The following is a 21,711-nucleotide window of genomic DNA, read 5'->3' as shown; positions in this document are numbered from 1 at the left end:
AAATGAAATTGAAGAGGTCATAAAATCACTCCCTACAAATAAAAGCCCAGGACCAGATGGCTTCACAGGTGAATTCTATCAAACATATAAAGAGGAATTGGTGCCCATCCTCCTTAAACTCTTTCAAAAGGTTGAAGAAGAAGGAATACTCCCAAAGACATTCTATGAGGCCACCATCACCCTCATTCCAAAACCAGGCAGAGATACCACCAAAAAAGAAAACTATCGCCCAATATCATTGATGAATATAGATGCAAAACTTCTCAACAAAATCTTAGCCAACCGAATCCAACAACATATCAAAAAAATTATACACCATGACCAGGTTGGGTTCATCCCAGGTTCACAAGGATGGTTCAACATACGCAAATCAATCAACATCATACACCACATTAACAAAAAAAAGGTCAAAAATCATATGATCATCTCAATAGATGCAGAAAAAGCATTTGACAAAGTTCAACATCCATTCATGATCAAGACCCTCGCCAAAGTGGGTATAGAGGGAACATTCCTGAATATAATCAAAGCCATTTATGATAAACCCACAGCAAATATAATCCTCAATGGGGAAAAACTGAAAGCCTTCTCACTCAAATCTGGAACAAGACAGGGATGCCCACTCTCACCACTGCTCTTCAACATAGTTTTGGAAGTCTTAGCCACAGCAATTAGACAAACAAAAGAAATCAAAGGCATCCATATAGGAAGAGAAGAGATCAAACTGTCACTGTATGCAGATGACATGATTCTATACCTAGAAAACCCTAAGGACTCAACCCCAAAACTCCTTGAACTGATTAATAAATTCAGCAAAGTGGCAGGATATAAGATTAACATTCAGAAGTCAGTTGCATTTCTGTATACCAGCAATGAAGCATTAGAAAAGGAATACAAAAATACGATACCTTTTAAAATTGTACCTCACAAAATCAAATACCTCGGAATACACCTAACCAAAGAGGTAAAGGACCTATATGCCGAGAACTATAAAACCTTAATCAAAGAAATCAAAGAAGATGTAAAAAAATGGAAAGATATTCCATGTTCCTGGATTGGAAAAATCAATATTGTGAAAATGGCCATCCTACCCAAAGCAATCTACAGATTCAATGCAATCCCTATCAAATTACCCATGACATTTTTCACAGAACTAGAACAAACAATCCAAACATTTATATGGAACAACAAAAGACCCAGAATCGCCAAAGCAATCCTGAGAAACAAAAACCAAGCAGGAGGCATAACTCTCCCAGACTTCAAGAAATACTACAAAGCCACAGTCATCAAAACAGTGTGGTACTGGTATCAAAACAGACAGACAGACCAATGGAACAGAATAGAGAATGCAGAAATAAAGCCTGACACCTATGGTCAATTAATCTTTGACAAGGGAGGCAAGAACATAAAATGGGAAAAAGAAAGTCTATTCAGCAAGCATTGCTGGGAAACCTGGACAGCTGTATGCAAAGCAATGAAACTAGAACACACCCTCACACCATGCACAAAAATAAACTCCAAATGGCTGAAAGACTTAAATATACGACAGGACACCATCAAACTCCTAGAAGAAAACATAGGCAAAACACTCTCTGACATCAACATCATGAATATTTTCTCAGGTCAGTCTCCCAAAGCAATAGAAACTAGAGCAAAAATAAACCCATGGGACCTCATCAAACTGAAAAGCTTTTGCACAGCAAAGGAAACCCAAAAGAAAACAAAAAGACAACTTACAGAATGGGAGAAAATAGTTTCAAATGATGCAACTGACAAGGGCTTAATCTCTAGAATATACAAGCAACTTATACAACTCAACAGCAAAAAAACCAATCAATCAATGGAAAAATGGGCAAAAGACCTGAATAGACATTTCTCCAAAGAAGATATACAGATGGCCAACAAACACATGAAAAAATGCTCAACATCGCTGATTATAAGAGAAATGCAAATCAAAACTACCATGAGATACCACCTCACACCAGTCAGAATGGCCATCATTAATAAATCCACAAATAACAAGTGCTGGAGGGGCTGTGGAGAAAAGGGAACCCTCCTGCACTGTTGGTGGGAATGTAAACTGGTACAGCCACTATGGAGAACAGTTTGGAGATACCTTAGAAATCTATACATAGAACTTCCATATGACCCTGCAATCCCACTCTTGGGCATCTATCCGGACAAAGCTCTACTTAAAAGAGACACATGCACCCGCATGTTCATTGCAGCACTATTCACAATAGCCAGGACATGGAAACAATCCAAATGTCCATCGACAGAGGATTGGATTCGGAAGATGTGGTATATATACACGATGGAATACTACTCAGCCATTAAAAAGGATGACATCATGCCATTTGCAGCAACATGGATGGAACTAGAGAATCTCATACTGAGTGAAATGAGCCAGAAAGACAAAGACAAATACCATATGACATCACTTATAACTGGAATCTAATATCCAGCACAAATGAACATCTCCTCAGAAAAGAAAATCAATCATGGACTTGGAGAAGAGACTTGTGGTTGCCTGATGGGAGGGGGAGGGAGTGGGAGGGATCGGGAGCTTGGGCTTATCAGTCACAACGTAGAATAGATTTACAAGGAGATCCCGCTGAATAGCATTGAGAACTATGTCTAGATACTCATGTTGCAACAGAAGAAATGGTGGGGGAAAAACTGTAATTGTAATGTATACATGTAAGGATAACCTGACCCCCTTGCTGTACAGTGGGAAAATAAAATTTAATAAAAAAAAAAAAAAAAAAAAAAAAAAAAGATTATTAAAAAGCCTTTACTAGACCAAAAAAAAAAAAAAAAAAAAAAAAAAAAAAAAAAAAAAAATCAGTTACTATTGCTTATAACCCATTAAAAATCAAAAGTATCTACATTAATGACATTTCAAAAGATTTGTAGAGGTACTGGGCAAAAAATTTAATAAATACCTCCTAAGAACTAATTTATAGACTAAGAAATACAGATTTCAGAAAGGATCATACACATAGATTTTAAAATATTTAGAGTCTTTGACAGGAAAAAGAATGTTAAGTATAATGGATGGAATAAACAGAATAGTTCATAAATTGTATTCCTCAATAGGTACAGATGAATACAAATAAATTTTTAGATACATGTATAGAAATTAAAGACTTTCATTACTTGGAAGTTTCAAATGCAGAAAATAAATTTTGACTTTCTGGGTAAAAGGGTATATTTAAAGTTTTACCATCATGCAGTGATAGATAATTTTCTCCCTGTGTAAGTTATGTCAGAAAAAATAGAGGAAACTTTGTTTATATTAAACCTTTTAATAAATTATATCAGATGATAGGTACTTATACTGTGTATCTAGAACAGTAATCTCCAAAATGTATTGGATACACCAGTAAAAGTCCTCTTTTTATTTCTTTTTACTGAAAGGAAAAACAGATTTTAGAGAGACTCTGGCACCATCTCTCAGTCTCATTGTTGGATAGCCACATTTTTTTTTGAATTATAAATTGCCTAATTAAATCAACTTACAGATTATAAATTATCTAGTTTTAAACAAAATTAATCTTCCCAAATCATAGGTGGCAAATGTTAAGAAATGGACCAAAAACACAGAGGAAAATGATCAAAGTGACTATGTGAAATATAAATTTTCATCGGTTATGCTTAAAAGCACCAGTACAGTGGTTCGCTGCTTCATCAAAATACTCATTTTAAAATTTCTAACTTCGAGAAAAGAGAAAAAAAAGCTTTGTATAAGTTGTTATTAAAAGTGCAAACAGAACAGCTAGCATGCTTGAAAAGTCTATTGTTTTCTTGGCTGTGCTCTTTTCAAACTGGGCAGCTGTCCTTTAATCTTCTGCAGTCAGTTTCTAACTTCTGTTCCTACCTTCACATCTAGTTACAAAACAGAAAATTTAAGTTGGGATAGAGATCTTTTGCTGTTACTGTGTTTATTTGTTTTTGTTTTAATTAATTACTTTAGTTTTGCTATTACATAAGTCTTTCATACTGAGACATAAACATGTGAAATGTATTATACTCTAGGGGAAAAAAAGGAGAGCCAATACCTCCCCAGTATAAATTATAAATGCACAGGAATAAAAAGAGTGTTTTGGCTAAAAGAGAACCTGAATGATCCTGGGAAAACCTGCTATAACTGGATGAAATTCCTATACTTAAAAATTACTCGGACTCTTCAACTGCCCTAGGATAGTGCTCAATACTCTTGGTTAGTAAAGAGTTTTCATATTTGAACAAGAAAAAAAAAATCCACTGGTGTTAGCTTTATAAGACAGTTGATGCAATAAAATGTATTTGAAGAAAACTGTATACTACTTGATTTTAGATATGAGAGGCAAGTAAATAACTGGCAGCATTTATTATGCAAAAAGTTATAAAACTCAAGGTTTTATGAAACGGTTTGGTCTAAATCTGATATAGTAAACATTACCATTTACTTTTTATTTAACAGGTAGATGAGTACCACAGTTTTTCTTGGGAAAATATTTAAAGAGATTATTGCATTAAAAAATAAGGAGTTCCCGCTGTGGTGCAATGGGATGGGCAGCATCTTGAAAGTGCTGGGATGCAGGTTTGATGCCCTGCCCTGCACAGTGGGTTAAGGATCCAATGTTGCCACAGTTGCAGCTTAAGTTGCAACTGAGGCTCAGAGCTGATCCCTGGCCAGGCAACTCCATATGCCTCAGGGTGGCAAAAAAAAAAGATAGGCTCACACATTGTGCTATTACTCAGCAATGGTTAAAGAAAAGCTAAGAGCTTTGGAGTCTATTTGAATACCACCATGCCTTCCATTACAGCAGCCAGTAGACACATGTGGCTATTTTTAATTAATTTTAAAATAATTAGAATTAAATTAAAAATTCATTTCCATGGGAACTGCTGTGGTGCAACAGGTTCAGGATCTGGCATTGTCTATGCCACAGTGCAGGTTTGATCCCTGGCCCAGTGCAGTGGGTTAAGGATCCGATGTTGCCACAGCTGTGGAATAGATCATAGCGTCAGCTCAGATTCAACCCCTGGCTCAAGATCTTCCATATGCACTGGGTGCGGCCAAAAAAGAATTAAAAAAAAATTCAGTTCCTCAGAAGTACTAGGCACATTTCAAGTACTCAACAGCCAGATGTGGCTAGTGGCTACCATTCTGGACAAGGCAGATTTACAACATTTCCATCATCCAGAAAGTTCTATTGGATAATACTGCATTCTTTAACCCATACCTATGATTCATAATCTTAAACAAAAGTTAATTTATGCCTACAAATTGGACAAGGTAGCAACTGTTTCAGTTTTTCATTTAAATGTTGGCCTTGGCTTTTCTTTATATTCAGAATTGTTTTCCTATATGACTTTCCTTAGTCAGTCATCATGTTTATGCAACCATATTACTTCAACTGTATGGATTTTTCTGGTTCCCCAAATTTCAAACCATACAAGGCAAATATGAGGCAAGCGAAAACACAAGTGGTTCTAAATTATGAATCTTACAAACTACAGTTTTGCAGAATTTTATCTCTTTATCTGGTTATATATTTCTTTTTCCAGCTCATTAAACATGGAGATGTTTTAAGCACAGTACCAGGAAAGAAATATTTCCTTCTTCTCTGCAACCAGCAGAGTTGCAGCAGTTGTGACAGGCATCCACCATGAAAACTTCACAGCTGAATTACAAACAGGTCTCCCTTCTATGCTTATAAGAGAATAAAACTCTCACTTCTTGCTTCTTCTGAAAAGGCTATGAGCAGCTCATTTACGCATGTGAATACTGTGCTATGTACAGCCCTACTCTTTCCTTGCTACGCTTATAGCAGATATATAAAATATTTCAATGCTCATGTGAAAAGTAAAATTTCAGAATGTTATATTTGATTTTTCTGTCCATTTGATCATTTTTTTCCTTTGATCTTAATTTTAGACTTCTATGGAAATTTAGAGTCCTAAAAGTAAAAACATATATATAACGATGCCACCATTAACTAACTTTTAAAAACCAATTGGAATGTGAATAATATATATATTGGGGTAATATGTCCATGAAAAAGAATGTGAAGATTACTTTCACTTAAACAGCAAATGCGACTTTATTCATCAAAGCTCTTAGGGGTATTTGAAACATTTCACTCTAACGAAGATTACTGCGAATGGAAAATATGAAAACATTTTTCTGGAAGATTCTGGAAGTTTCCCAATTGACCTATTCAAAATGTTTACTTAGTTCCAAATATCTACATTTCAATTGCAGAGATTTATCTTTTAGAAACTCCTGTGGATTGGTTGTTCTAGAACTGCCATTCCTGAGGCTGAAAAAGCAATAGGGGTAAAATAAGCAGAAAATAAAATAGTTAAGAAATATCAATATCCCAGGTTGGGTTTTTTTTTTTTGAGTTTATATTTGTAAACTTCTAGTTTTGCTCTCACATAAGACTTATGAAAATACACTGTGTTTATACAAGGCCTTTGAATACAGTTAAAAGTTAATCTAAGTTTTGAAGATCTAAGGTAACCATGCAGAAGATTGGCTTTTCCTGGTCTAACAGAGATAAAGCTTACACTATAGTTTTGGAAGCTATTTTATTTTATTTTATTTTATTTTATTTTATTGTTTGTTGTGTTTTTGTCTTTTCTAGGGCCGGACCCGTGGCATGTGGAGGTTCCCAGGCTAGGGGTCCAATCAAACCTGTAGCCGCTGCCCTATGCTACAGCCACTGCAACATGGGATCTGAGCTGCGTCTGTGACCTACACCACAGCTCATGGCAACACCAGATCCTTAACCCACTGAGCAAGGCCAGGGGTCGAACCCAAAAACTCATGGTTCCTAGTCGGATTCATTAACCACTGAGCTACAACGGGAACTCCTGGATGCTATTTTAAAATGGGGAGAAATGCTGTATGGGACAGGGAGGATATTTCATTGTCTGTTCTAATTTAAGATGTGGGAGTAAATTTTAAGGTGAGCAAAAAACGTATATACATATGGAAAACAAGGCTTCAAGTTTCACTTGTAATACATAACCCCATGGTGCTAAAAGTTTTGGTAGCACAGAGGAATTGTGTACAGTTTAGATTTCATTGTTAAAGAACGTGGCTTTTCAGAGTTCCCGTAGCGCCTCAGCAGGTTACTTGACCAGACTAGTATCCATGAGGACGCAGATTCAATCCCTGGCCTCACTCAGTGGGTTAAGGATCTGGCATTGCCATGAGCTGTGGTATAGGTTGCAGACACAGCTTGGATCCTGCGTTGCTGTGGCCGTGGTGTAGCCTGGCAGCTACAGCTCCAATTCGACCCCTAGCCTGGGAAATTCCATATGCTGCAGGTGTGGCCCTAAAATAAATAAATAAGAATGCACCTTTCCAAAAGGTCCCTCCTTTTATATAACAGTTGTTTCTATAACGTAAATATTAGTCATGTCCTATTATCAGAGAGATATTCCTCTGTAATACATTTCTTCACTAATTTCAAAATAAAGAACTTACAGTCAGGGAATTTTCCTCATCCTCGTGTCCTGTATGATTACGAGCTCTTCGTCTCCCATCAGAGATGCTGAACATATCTCTTCCGAAAGGTTCAGAAAAATTTCTCATCATCTGTCTCATACTCTCTCGGTGTGCGATAAAAGAATCACTGTTGAAAATACATATAATCATGTAAGAGTAAGTGTTGGAATTTAAATCATAAGTAGGCACCTTGATACTACAACGAATAATTTTGGATGAATATGCTTGTTAAAGAGACAAGAGTTTAGGAGACTAGATTTATCTCATCAAGACCCACTATTCGGAGTTCCCGTCGTGGCGCAGTGGTTAACGAATCCGACTAGGAACCATGAGGTTGCAGGTTCGGTCCCTGCCCTTGCTCAGTGGGTTAACGATCCGGCGTTGCCGTGAGCTGTGGTGTAGGTTGCAGATGCGGCTCGGATCCCGCGTTGCTGTGGCCCTGTCGTAGGCTGGTGGCTACAGCTCCGATTCAACCCCTAGCCTGGGAACCTCCATATGTCGAGGGAGCGGCCCAAAAAATAGCAACAACAACAACAAAGACAAAAAAAAAAAAAAAAAAAAAGACCCACTATTCATGAATAGATAACCTGTTCTATTTGGTATCTACCATAATTCATTTATGTATCATAGCACAAACATACCTTTATTTATCCCTTACTGAATAAAATTGATAAACACATCCCAGGTAGTTTAAGCCAATACCAAAGAAAATGGCCAAAAAAAAAAAAAAAAAAAAAAAAAAGACTCTGAAAAAATACTGCTACCATTAGAGACCACTTTGGGCAGTCAACAATATAAATCTGGTGAGAACGAATAAAGGATACTGGCTTGTTTTTTTTAAAAAATTCTTATTCATGAAATATGAGCATTGAGAACTATAGCTATGTTATGAACACGATAAAGATAAAACATTTTAGCAAAGACAAAGCTGCAGATCACTTCTGTAAGGCTAACTTCTGTTTCTAAGAACTCTAAATACTAGAAATCACCACATAGTAAAGTATCTTCTAAGTCTTAAGACAGTGGTTCTCAAACTTTTGTTGAAAGTACCAACTAACTAGTGGACAGTTTAGAGATGCAGATTCCTGCCACACCTCAACCTCCCAATCAAATTCACAAGCTCTTAGCATGGTTTGTGGACATCTCTGGTGATCATAGCTCAAGTACACCTTCGCCAGCCTTTGAGGAATACTGCCTATTGCATCTGTTGTACCTGAGTTAATTAGAACCCAAGCCTCTCTCTGAGTCTCCATTTCCACTGCTGTAAAAGGAGGATAATATCACAGTCCTTGTTGTTGAGATGAAATCATGCAATCTGAAAGTACAAACCACAGAATCCGACCCATAAAGTAAACTCAGTGTTAATTTTCCTTACCTTCTCTTCTCAACATATCTGAATGCTATTCCCGATTATTCCATTATTAAATGCCTCTAATGAAAAAGACATATTTTATTTAAAAACAATAATCACATTCCAGGCCCTTTTCTACATGCTGTATAAATACCAGTGTTCTTAACCTGATGCTACCCCATTCACCCCAAATCCCATTCAAGAATCTTTTTTTCTGCCTTGTCACATGGTTTCTCAACCTCATTTTAGTTGGAAAGTCACCGACCCACTGGTCAATTCCTTATTGCTCATTCTAGAACTGAAAGCACATCACCACTGGAGCTCACTTTACCATGGCCATCTTGTGTTTCCCTGAGTTCCCTTTTAGGACTGGTGCCCCCACAGAGTCTGCCCTCCTTTCAGACTTCACCTCATTTTCACCTGCCATAGGCCACTCAATTCTAATTCCAAATCCCGATCTTCTGGTGTTAGCCTGAGAAAGCTCAAAAATTCCACCTTCCCTCAGTAGTCCCAGGCAGAAAGAGCTTTTCCTTTGAGTTCTGTAGTATTTACATACATAAACCTATCCCAAGGGAGATCAGATTTATTCATAAATCATCTTGGAGGTTAAAAAAGAAAAAGCTTCAAATGCAATTGATGAGCAAGCCACTAAACTGGATCTGTTTATATTTGTAAAGCGGTTTTTTGTTTTTTGGTTTTTTTTTTTTTTTTTGGTCTTTTTGCCATTTCTTGGGCCGCTCTAGCGGCATATGGAGGTTCTCAGGCTCGGGGTATAATTCGAGCTATAGCCGCCGGCCTACGCCAGAGCCACAGCAATGCAGGATCCAAGCCGCGTATGCGACCAACACCACAGCTCACAGCAACGCCACTGAGCAAGGGCAGGGATCGAACCCGCAACCTCATGGTTCCTAGTCAGATTAGCTAACCATTGCGCCACAACGGAACTCCACGTGGTTTTTAAATTTTAGTTCAGTGTTTTTTAAAGTATAAATTATATACAATGAAATTTGTATATTTTAATTGCACAGTTTGATGAATTTTGAAAAATGTATAGTCATTGCCAACACCACAATCAAGATGTAGAACGTTTCCATCACCCCTAAAAGTGCCCTCTTGTTCCTTTGCAGATAATTACCTCCCTCTGATTCTGGTTACCACTGACAGGTTTTCTGTCACTATAGCTTTCCCTTTTTCAGAATTCATATAATGGAATCAGACATTATGGTGTCTGCTGTGTCTAGTTGCTTTCACTTAGCATAATGCCTCTGTGATTCATCCATGTTATCGGTAGTTTATATCATTTATCAGTAGCTCATTCAGTTTTATTGCTAAGTCCATTGTATGGGTATGATATATATTACAAAATCATCATAAAACTACTTCTAGTTTTTTTGGCTATAATGAATTAATCTTCTATGAATATTCATGCACTGGCCCTTATGTATATATAGCTACATTTCTCTTGAGTAAAATACCTAGGAGTGGGATTGCTGCATGTATGGAAAGAGTGTGTTTAACTTTTTAAAAAAATGTGAACTGACAGTTCCAGTTGAACTACATTCTTGCTGATACTCGGTATTATCAGTCTTTTTAATTTTAGCCATTTCAGTGGTGATTTAATAATATCTCACTGGGTTTTATTTTGTATTATGTCTCATGCATATTTTTTCCTTGATAAAACATCTATTCAAACTTTCCATTTAAGGAAACCAGGTTGCTTATCTTATTGTTATGGAGTTGTAAGAGTCTTTATATATCCTAGACATAAGACTTTTATTATATATGCCTTGAAAGTATTTTTTTCCCCAGCCTTGGACATGTTTTTTCATTTTCTTAACATCAGCTTACTCAGCCGTGATCTTTGTTAGGTCTTCAGTTTTCACCAGACTATGACCTTTGCAGAGAAGTTTTATTTCTGCCTTAGGTTTTTCATCTTTAGCTAAACCCAATTCTTACAACATTTTACATGTCTCTATAAGCTTCTTTTGTTTGTAGAAGATGAGGAATAAGCAGAATTAAAAACATGAAGAGAAGAATTGGAATAAAGTCAGATGTGGACAATTTGAGGAGAATATGGCAAAAAAGGGTAAATTGTGTTGATTATTCTACCGTGTCTTTTAAATTTCCTGTCTCAAAGTTAAAAGAACTTCCATTTTAAAAAATTTTATATCTTCTCGTATGGAAAATTTATTTGTAGGTTTTTTTGTTTTTTTGTTTTTTAAGGGCTGCACCCTCAGCATATGGAAGTTCCCTGGCTAGGAGTTGAATGGGAGCTGCAGCTGCAGGCCTATACCACAGCCACAGCCACAGCCACAGCCACGCCAGGTCTGAGCCACATGTGCAACCTACTACACTGTAGCTTGCAGCAACACTGGATCCTTAACTCACTGAGTGAGGCCAGGGATCAAACACACATCCTCATGGACGCTATGTATGGTTCTTAACCCACTGAGCCTCAGTGGGAACTCCTTGGAGTTTTTTGTTTGTTTTTCCATAATTACTGAGCTTAATTTCAATTAGCAATATTATAAACTTGATTATCTAGTCTCTGGTAAGCTAATGGACTTACTAATTTATACATCTGGTTCCTAGCTTCTAATATGGCCCTGAAATCCCCACTCCTGGTATTCATGCCTTTATCATCTCCTCAATTCTTTAGAGTATGGCTGGATTTACTGATTTGCTTCTAATAGAATATGATAGAAGTGATGGGATATCAATTCCAAAATTGTTTTTAGGAAGACTTTGGTTTCTGCTTGGGTGTTCTTTAGCATGATGGCTAGCTCTGCAGAAGCAGTGGCCATGCTATGAGGCAGCCTGTGGAGAGGCCCATGTGAGCAAGCTTGGGAGGAGATTTTTGAATCCAGCCAATAGCTATGTGAAAGAACATGAAGTATATCCTCCACCAGTCAAGCCTTATGAAGACCATGGCCTTGACTTACAACTTGACTGTAGCCTAAGAGGCCCTGAGTCAGAACTTCTAAGCTGATCCTGGATTCCAAAACAACAGAAATTATAACACGTTTATTTTAAGCTGCTAAGTTACAGCAACAATAGATAAGTAATACATGTTATATCCCAAAGAGCAGTGAATAACACATTTAAATCTGCCCTCATTCTGTCAATTTTGTTGGCTTCATCTAATGACTGGGAAAGAAATGAATACAAACTTTGAAATATAAGTAGGTCTGTTTCTGCATTATAAGAAAAATGTTTTATAGATTTTCACCATTTTTCCCCCTTTTTAGGGCCATACCAAGCTGCATCTGCAATCTTTAACACACTGAGCAAGGCCACGGATCAAACCAACATTCTCATGGATACTATTGGGGTTCTTAACCCACTGAGCTGCAATGGCAACTCTGAATTTTCACCAAGTTTTTTTTTTTTAACTCAATGAATTTTAGTATACTTATAGTTGTACAACCATCATCACAACCCAATTTAATTACATTTACAACCCAAATCCCCAACGCCCCGCCCCCGGGGGTGCTGTCTCCTTTGGTAACCACAAATTTTTCAAAGTGTGTGAGTCAGTTTCTGTTCTGCAAATAAGTTCACTGTATCCTTTTAAAATTTATTTATTTTGCTATTTTAGGGCCACGCCCGAGGCATATGGAGGTGTCCAGGCTAGGGGTCGAATTGGAGCTATAGCCACTGCCTACACCACAGCACAGCAATGCAGGATCCAAGCCGAGACTGTGACTTACACAGCTCATGGCAATACTGGATCCTTAACCTACCGATTGAGGCCAGGGATCGAATCCATGTCCTCATGGATCCTAGTAGGGCTTGTTAACTGCTGAGCCACGAAGGAAACTCCCACTGTATCCTTCTTTTAGATTCCATGTACAAGTGACAGCATATGACATTTGTGTCTCACTGTCTAACTTCACTTAGCAATGATTATTTCTAGGTCCATCCATGTTGCTGCAAATGCCATTATTTCATTCCCTCTTACAGCTGAGTAATATTCCACTGTGTATACATACCACATCTTTATCCACTCCTCTGTCAATGGAGTAGTTTAGGATGCTTCCATCTCTTGGCTACTGTAAATAGTGCTGCAATAAATATTGGAGTACATGTATCTTTTCAAGTCATGGTTTTCTCTGGAGAGATGTCCAGGACTAGGATTGCTGAATCAAATGGTAATTCTATTTTTAGTTTTTTGAAGAGTCTCCATACTGTTTTCTATAGTGGTTTTACCAATTTACGTTTCCACCAACAGAGAAAGATGGTTCTCTTTTCTCCATACCCTCTCCAGCATTCATCAAAAAGCCTATAAACAATAGGCCATTCTGGCTGGTGTAATGTGGTATCTTACAGTAGTTTTAATTTGCATTTCTCTAATAATTAGTGATGTTGAACATCTTTTCATGTGTTTTTCGGTCATCTGTATGTCTTCCTAGGAGAACTGTCCATTTAGATCTTCTTTCCATTTTTTGATGGGTTTTTTGTTTGTTTTGTTTTGGTATTGAGCTACAGGAGGTGTTTATATATTTTGGAGATTAATCCTTTCTCAGTTGCCTCATTTGCAAATATCCTCTCCCATTCTGTGGGCTTTTGGCTTTGTTTAGGGCTTCCTTTGCTGTGTAAAAACTTTTAAGCTTAATTAGGTCCCATTTGTTTATTTTGTTTTTATTGTCATTACTCTAAGAGATGGATCTGAGAAGATATTGCTGTGGTTCCAATTTTCACCAAGTTTTGAGCCTATGTTTGGGATGACATAAAACAAACCTCAACTGAGGGTGGGGTTTCTCAGACAGATAGTGGTCTCACCCTAAAGCAGTTAATACTGAGGTACAATGAGCCCATGGAACTTTGATCAGAAGATCAAGTCTCCTATATTAAAACACTTGAGCCAGAGAAAACTAACTCTGGTTTAAATGAACAATTCCCTTTCCTCCCCTCTCTCCCCGCCCCTAAGTCCAACAAAAGTCACTACAGAAGTTCAGAACTGCACATATTGATTGCAATGGAAGTGCTTCTGCATGCAGAATGCACCCAGGTGGGTAGAGACTTTATTTAAGAATAGTAAGCAAGTGGAAGTTCCTGTCATGGCTCAGCAGACAAATCTGACTAGCATCCATGAAGACGCAGGTTCGATCCCTGGTCTCACTCAGTGGGTTAAGGATCTAGCATTGCCATGAGCTGTGGTGTAGGCTGCAGATGTGGCTCGGATCTGATGTTGCCACGGCTGTGGCTACAGCTCCGCTTGGACTCCTAGCATGGGAACCTCCATATGCCACAGACGCAGCCCTAAAAAGACAAAAAAAAAAAAAAAAAAAGTACTCAAGTCTCCTAAGAAATGGTGGCGAGACAAAGTCATATACAGGATGGTTCAGATTCAACTCACATTTATTCTGTATACTGTGCACCAAGCCACAGAGGTTGATTATCGCCATGTAGGACCCTATCTTCTGACAGAGAAGTGAGATTTTATGTTTTAAAATTAAGATTTTAAAACTGGGATTTTTATTAGTTTACTATTGCTTCTGTAACACATCATCACAGATTTAGTGACTTAACACAAATTAATTTTCTTACAGTTCTGGAGGTCAGAGGCCCAGAATGGGTATCATTTGGCTAGAATCAATGTGGTGGCAGGGCTGTGTTCCTTCTGGAGGTTGCAACGGGAAATCTGTTTCCTTGCCCTTTTCTAGCTTCCAGAGGCTGCTTGTGTTCCTTGGCTTGTGGCCTCTACCCCCATTTTCAAGACTTCAGCATAGCATCTTCCGATCTCTCTCTGATTCTTCCATGTTTAAAAGGCCCTTGTGATTAAGTTGAGCCCTCCTGAGTAATCCTCGTTATTCTAAGGTTAGCTGATTTATAGCCTTAATTCTATCTATAACCTTCATTCACCCCTACCATGTAAAATGACATATTCACAGCTTTGGAGGATTAGGACATGGACATCTTTGGGGGGCATTATTCTGTCTACCACAAATATATTGGTAAAATCACATTACTTACAGCAATTTCCAACTGTTCCTGCCTGTTTGCATAAAATAGCATTAGAAGACTGAGAAGCTATAAAATACAGCTTGTGATTTAGTGCTAGTAGGAGGCATGGGATTTCTATGGCTGATGATTAAGACAGGATATTAAAGACCATAAACCTGAATTCGGACAGGCCAAAGGAGATCCTGAGAGCATCCGATCCTGAAGAAGTACCCACCGCAATGGCAGCATTCTCTTGGAACTAATATATATACTTTTTTTTTAAGGCTGTACCTGTGGCATATGGAGATTCTCAGGCTAGGGGTTCAATTGGAGCTACAGCTGCTGGCGTATGCCAAAGCCACAGCAACGCAGAATCTGAGCCTCATCTGCAACCTACACCACAGCTCACGGCTCCTTAACCCACTGAGTGAGGCCAGGGATCGAACCTTCAACCTCATGGTTCCAAGTTGGATTCGTTTCCACTGGGCCAAGGGAAGTCCCGAACTAATCATTTGTAACTACTGTTTCCTGTAAAATTCAAGGGGACTTTTGAGGTCCTTTATTAGACTACTAAATTACTACAAAGTTTTTTTTTAAGTAAATACTTTACGAAACCCAATGGAAATTACTTTTTGTTCTTAATATACCCAACAAAGGCTTCTATACCTCCCACCCCCCTCCCCCAAACCCTTTCCTGATGCTCTTCCAGCTACCATCTCCTTTCCTTTAGCACTTAAAGTCTTCCAATATTGTCTACACTTGTATCCTTTACTTCTTTGCATTTCATTCCCTTTCTTTACAAATGTCTTTTTCCTTCCCTTGGCCTCTGCATTGCAACTCCTAGGACTCTCTTAACCTTCCAGTTAAGGAAATTATCTCTATTCCTTGAATTCTCAGCAGCATTTGTAACTTTGGGAGCAATGCACTGTTCTCAGCCTTGTTTGGTAAATTTCTCCTTTCCTTCCTGCCCTTCACAGAGCTTCCATGGCGTCACCAATGGATTATCAAAATGTGGATACCTCATCCTTGGGGCAGCCAGGTGCCTGAACCTGCCAAAGCCCTGGGGGCTAGTTACTTCCAGCTTCTATCAGCCTCTCCTCTTGTACCCCAAGGTGCTATGCAAATATTTTCTAATTGTGAATGACATGAAAATGTTGAAAAGCACTGCCCCCAAAGACATACTCCCGCTGGGCTTTACTTGGTCTTCTTTTCCCCACCCTTATTGTTTTCTTAGGGCCACACCTGTGACACATGAAAGTTCCCAGGCTATGGTTCAAATCAGAGCTGAAGCTACTGGCAAACATCACAGCCACAGCAACACAGGTTACAAGCCACATCTGTGACCTACACCACAGCTCATGGCAACTCTGGATCCTTAACACTGAGTGAGACCAGGGATCAAACCTGCACCCTCATGGATACTAGTCAGGTTCTCGTTACCACAGAGCCATGATGGGGACTCCCTGTGAACTATATTTTTTAAACCTGACCACACTTAAATGTTACCAGAGGTACTCATTAAAATGCAGATTCTGGAGACATACAACCAAGGATTTTTGATTTATTGTGTCTGAGCATGGCTGGTAAACTGCATTTCAACAACCATTTCAAGTAGCCCTAATGCAGTCCAGTTTTCCCAACACCACTTATTGAACAGGCTGTCTTTTCTTCATTGTATATTCTTTTGCCTCCTTTGTCATAAATTAGTTGACTGTAGGTGTGTGGGTTTAATTCTGGCTTTCTATCCTATTCCACTAATCTATATGTCTGTCTTTGTGCCAGTACCATACAAGTTTGATGACTATAGCTTTGTAGTATAGTCTGAAGTCAGGGAGCTGGATTCCTCCAGCACCATTTTTCTTTTTCAGGATTTCTTTAGCTGTTCTGGGTCTTTTGTGCTTCCAAACAAACTTTAAAATATTTTGTTCTAGTTCTGTGAAAAATGTCCTTGGTACTTTGATAGGGATTGCATTGAATCTGTAGATTGCCTTGGGTAGTACAGTCATTTTGATAATATTGACTCTTCCAATCCAAGAGCATGGTATGTCTTTCCATCTGTTTGTGTCATCTTTGATTTCTTTCATCAGTGTCTTATACTTTTCAGAGTACAGGACTTTTGTCTCTTTAGGTAGGTTTACTCCTAAGTATTTAATTCTTTTGGATGTGATGGTAAAGGGGATTGCCTCCCTAATTTCCATGTCTGGTCTTTCATTGTTAGTATATAGTAAAGCAGTCGATTTCTAAGTATTAATTTTGTATTCTGTGACTTTACCAAATTCATGGATGAGCTCTAACAGTTTTCTGGTAGAGTCTTTAGGATTCTCTAGGTATAGTATCATGTCATCTGCAAATAGTGATTGTTTTACTTCTTCCTTTCCAATTTGGATTCAGTTTATTTCTTTTACTTCTCTGATTGCTGTGGCTAGGACTTGCAAAAGTACGTTGAATAGTAGTGGCAAGAGCAGACATCCCTGTCTTGTTCCTGATCACAGTGGGAATTCTTTCAGCTTTTCACCATTGAGAATGATGTTAGCTCTGGGTTTGTCATATATGGCTTTTATTATGTTGAGGTGGGATCTGTCTATGCTCATTTTCTGAAGGGTTTTTATCAGAAATGGGTGTTGGATTTTGTCAAAGGCTTTTTCTGTGTCTATTGAGAGGATCATATGGTTTTTATTCTTCAGTTTGTTAATGTGGTGTATGGCACAGATAGATTTATGGATATTGAAGAACGCTTGCATCCCTGGGATAAAACCCTCTTGAGCATGATGTACAATCCTTTAAATGTATTGTTGGATGCGGTTTGCTAGTATTTTCTTGAGGATTTTTGCATCTATGTTCATCAGTGAAATTGGCCTGTAGTTTTCTTTTCTTTTTTTTTTTTTTTTGGTGGTATCTTTGTCTGGTTTTGGTATCAGGGTGATGGTGGCCTCATTGAATGAATTTGGGAGTATTCCTTCCTCTGTGATTTTTTGAAATAGTTTCAGAAGGAGAGGTGTTAGCTCTTCTCTAAATGTTTGACAGAATTCACCTGTGAAGCCATCTGGTTCTGGACTTTGTTGGAAGATTTTTAATCACAGTTTCAATTTCAATATTTGTGACTGGTCTGTTCATCTTTTCTATTTCATCTTGGTTTAGTCTTGGAAGATTGTACTTCTCTAAGAATGTGTCCATTTTTTTCTAGGTTTTCCATTTTATTGGTGTATAGTTACATATAGTAGTCTCTTATGATCCTTTGTGTTTTCTGTGATGTCCATTGTAATCTCTCCTTTTTCATTTCTAATTTTAATGATTTGAGTCCTCTTTCTTTTTTTCTCGATAAGTCTGGCTAAGGGTTTATCAATTTTGTTGATCTTTTCAAACAACCAGGTCTTTGTTTCACTGATCTTTTCTACGGTTTTCTTTGTTTCTATTTCACTGATTTCTGCTCTGATCTTTATGATTTCTATCCTTCTACTAACTTTAGGTCTTGTCTGTTCTTCTCTCTCGAACTGCTTTAGCTGTAAAGTAAAGTTACTTTGTTTATTTGAACTTTTTCTTGTTTTCTGAGGTAGGCTTGTATTGCTATAAACTTTCCTCTTATAACAGCTTTTGCTGCATCCCATAGGTTTTGGAGTGTCGTATCTTTGTTGTCATTTGCTTCTGGGTAGTTTTTAATTTCCTCTTTGATTTCTTCAGTGATCCATTGGTTGTTTAGTAGCATGTTGTTTAGTCTCCACGTGATTGTATTTTGCAGTTTTTTTCTTGTTGCTGGTTTCCAGTTCTGTAGCACTGTGGCCAGAAAAGATGCTTGATATGATTTCAATTTTCTTAAAGTTACCGAGGTTGGATTTGTAGCCCAGGATGTGATCTATCTTAGAGAATGTTCCATGTGCACTTGAGAAGAATGTGTATTCTGTTGCTTTTGGATGGAATGACCTATAAATATCTATTAAGTCCATCTGGTCTAATGCTTCATTCAAGGCCTGTGTTTCCTTATTGATTTTCTGTCTGGATGATCTGTCCGTTGCTGTAAGTGGGGTGTTAAAGTCCCCCACTATTATTGTGTTGTTGTTGATTTGTCCTTTTAAGGTTGCTGGCAGTTGCCTTATATATTGTGGTGAACCTATGTTGTGTGAGTAGATATTTAAAATTATTATATCTTCTTCTTGGATTGACCCTTTGATCATTAGGTAGTGTCCTTCCTTGTCTCTTAAAATATTCTTCATTTTAAAGTCTATTTTGTCTGATATGAGTATTGCTACTCCAGCTTTCTTTTGATTCCCATTTGCATGAAATATTTTCTTCCATCCTCTCACTTTCAATTTGTATGTGTCCCTAGAAGTGAAGTGGGTCTTTTGAAGACAGCATGTATATGGGTCTTGGTTTTGTATCCATTCAGCTAGTCTGGGTCTTTTGGTTGGGGCATTTAGTCCATTAACATTTAAGATAATTATTGATATGTATGTTCTTACTGCCATTTTATTAATTCCTTTCGATTTGTTTTTGTTGATCTTTTTTCTCCCTTTTTCTCTTGTTCTCTCCTCTTCTGGTTTGATGACTATCTTTAGTGTTGTATTTGAGTTGATATTTCTTATTTGCTTCTGCATCAATTGTAGATTTTTGGTTTGCAATTATTCTGAAGTTTTGATAGAAAAGATATATATATGAGATTGTTTTAAGTTGTTGGTCTCTTAATTGCAAGTGCATCTCCAGTGTCTTGCATTTGTACCCTCCTCTTCCACAATTTCTGATTTTGGTGGCATAATTGCATGTGGATTATTTTGTATCTTTACTGTAAATATACCTTTACTGGTGAGCCTTGTCATGTGCGGTATTTTGTTTCTGGTTGTGGCCTTTTCTTTTCTGCCTAGAGAAGTTCCTTTGGTATTTGTTGTAAAGCTGGTTTAGTGTTGCTAATTCTCTTAGCTTTTGCTTATCTGTGAAGGTTTTGATTTCTCCTTCAAATCTGAATGAGAGCCTTGCTGGATAAAGTAATCTTGGTTGGAGGTTTTTTCATTTCATCACGATAAGTATATCACGCCATTCCCTTCTGGCCTGCAGAGTTTCTGCTGAAAAATCTGCCAATAACTTTATCGGGGTTCCCTTGTATGTTATTTGTTTCTTTTCCCTAGCTGCTTTCAATATCTTCTCATTGTCTTTAATTTTGGTCAGTTTGATTAATATGTTTCTTGGGGTATTTCTCCTTGGATTTATTTTATATGGTACTCGTTGTGCTTCCTGGATTTGAGTGAGTGGTTCCCTTCCCATGTCAGGGAAGTTTTTGGCTATTATCTCTTCGAATACTTTGTCTGTCCCTTTATCTCTCTCTTTACCTTATAGCACCCCTATAATATGGAGGTTGGTGCATTTAATGTTGTCCCAGCATTCTCTGAGACTCTCTTAATTTCTTTTCAATCTTATTTCTCTTTTCTGTTCTGTATCCATGATTTCCACTAATCTGTCCTCCACCTCGCTTGTTTGTTCTCTGCCTCCTGAATTCCACTGTTGGCCACTTCTAATGAATTTTTTATTTCAGTTATTGTGTTTTGTATCTCTTCTTAAGTTTTATATCTTGTATCTCTTTGCTCAGTATTTCCTATAAATTATCCCTCTTTGCCTCCAGTTTATTTCCAGTTTCTCACATCATTTTCAGCATCAACAGCCCAAAGTTTTTTTCCTGGAGGCTGAGAATCTCCTGATTACTTAGCTGTTTTTCTGGGGGTTTTTCTTTCTCCCTCATCTGAGTTACAGTTCTCTGTCTTTTCATTTTTATAGGTTTTTGGTGTAGTGACCTTTTTGCAGACAATAGAGTTGTAGCCTCTTTTACTTCTGGCATCTGTCCCCCTTGTGGCTGAAGTTGGTATGGGGGCTTGCTGTAGGCGTCCTGATGGGAGAGACTGGTGCTTGCCCACTGGTAGGTGGAGCTAGTTCCTATCCCTCTGGTGAGTGGGGCTTTGTCTCTGGGTGAGATTAGAGGTGGCTGTGTGCCTGAGGGGTCTTTAGGCAGCATGTTTACTAACAGATAGGAAAGCATTTCAGATAATTGACATGGCAGTCCTATTCATCAAGGGAAATTCTTTCCATCCACTACACAAGGTGTGGAGTAAGAAGATTCTTATGGCTCTCTTGATCATAAAGAAATGTTTCAGTGAGGTGTCAGGATCCATAAAGGAAATACACCAGGTAACTTTAAGTTTCAACACTAGAAATAATGCATACGACATTCATGACAGACTCTTTCAGAGCATGAGGTACGACTTCTACAAATTTATAACAAAGTCCACAGGGTTGGGCATATAGTAGAAACCTAAGAAATACGTGAAGACTGAATTACATTTCCATAGTGAATTTTATATTCCTACTGTTTAGAAGCACAGTTTAAAATGGGGGTGTGGTCAGAGTTTACTTGTGGCACAGCAGGTTAAGAATCTGATGTTGTCATTGCAGTGGCTCAGGTTGCTGCTGAGGTAAAGGTTCGTTCCCTGGCCTGGGAACATCTATATGCCATGGCCACAGCCAAATAAGAATAGAATAGAATAGAATAGGATAGAATAGAATAGAACAGAACAGAACAGGGGTATGGCAGAAGCCTTTGATATTAAGAGTTGTAAGAATGACTATGACTCCTTCCTATCCTGTAAGTACTCTCCTACTTTTGCTTGGATGTTTACAAAATTCATTGATAAAACGGAGTATTATGATGTGATCCAATGGTACCAAGTGGCATTTCCTGATTCAGCAACTATGTCATAATCATGTTGCACTCCTTGGTTCCTAAGTCAATGGTTTGTACCTATCAAATGGAAGAATGCCTCAAGTGAAAAGTCTTGCTTCTCTAATAAGGTGCTTTTCTTTATTTTCAATCAAGAAGGTATCAGTAAATGCCTGTCTTGTATATGTAATACATTCATTTTTTTAAATTTTT

The 21,711-nt window shown here is 37.9% G+C and overlaps 1 protein-coding gene across 4 annotated transcripts in view; it reads right to left on the bottom strand.

The window, feature by feature from the left end:
- The window catches only part of MLF1 (myeloid leukemia factor 1), a 56,240-nt gene that overhangs the window by 21,987 nt on the left and 12,542 nt on the right, over nucleotides 1-21,711 (bottom strand). For all 4 annotated transcript variants that reach the window (XM_003358641.6, XM_084990093.1, XM_084990094.1 and 1 more), the window contains exon 2: nucleotides 7,487-7,634. In XM_003358641.6, coding sequence (XP_003358689.4) covers nucleotides 7,487-7,634 — 148 coding nt within the window. The remainder of the gene's footprint in view (nucleotides 1-7,486; nucleotides 7,635-21,711) is intronic.

This window comes from Sus scrofa, chromosome 13, assembly GCF_054392235.1.
Source record: "Sus scrofa isolate SSC_HxYL_T2T_F1_AM1 chromosome 13, Sscrofa_HxYL_maternal_Yorkshire_Landrace_v2.0, whole genome shotgun sequence".
Classification (NCBI taxonomy): domain Eukaryota; kingdom Metazoa; phylum Chordata; class Mammalia; order Artiodactyla; family Suidae; genus Sus; species Sus scrofa.
This window is presented reverse-complemented; position numbering and strand designations above follow the sequence as displayed.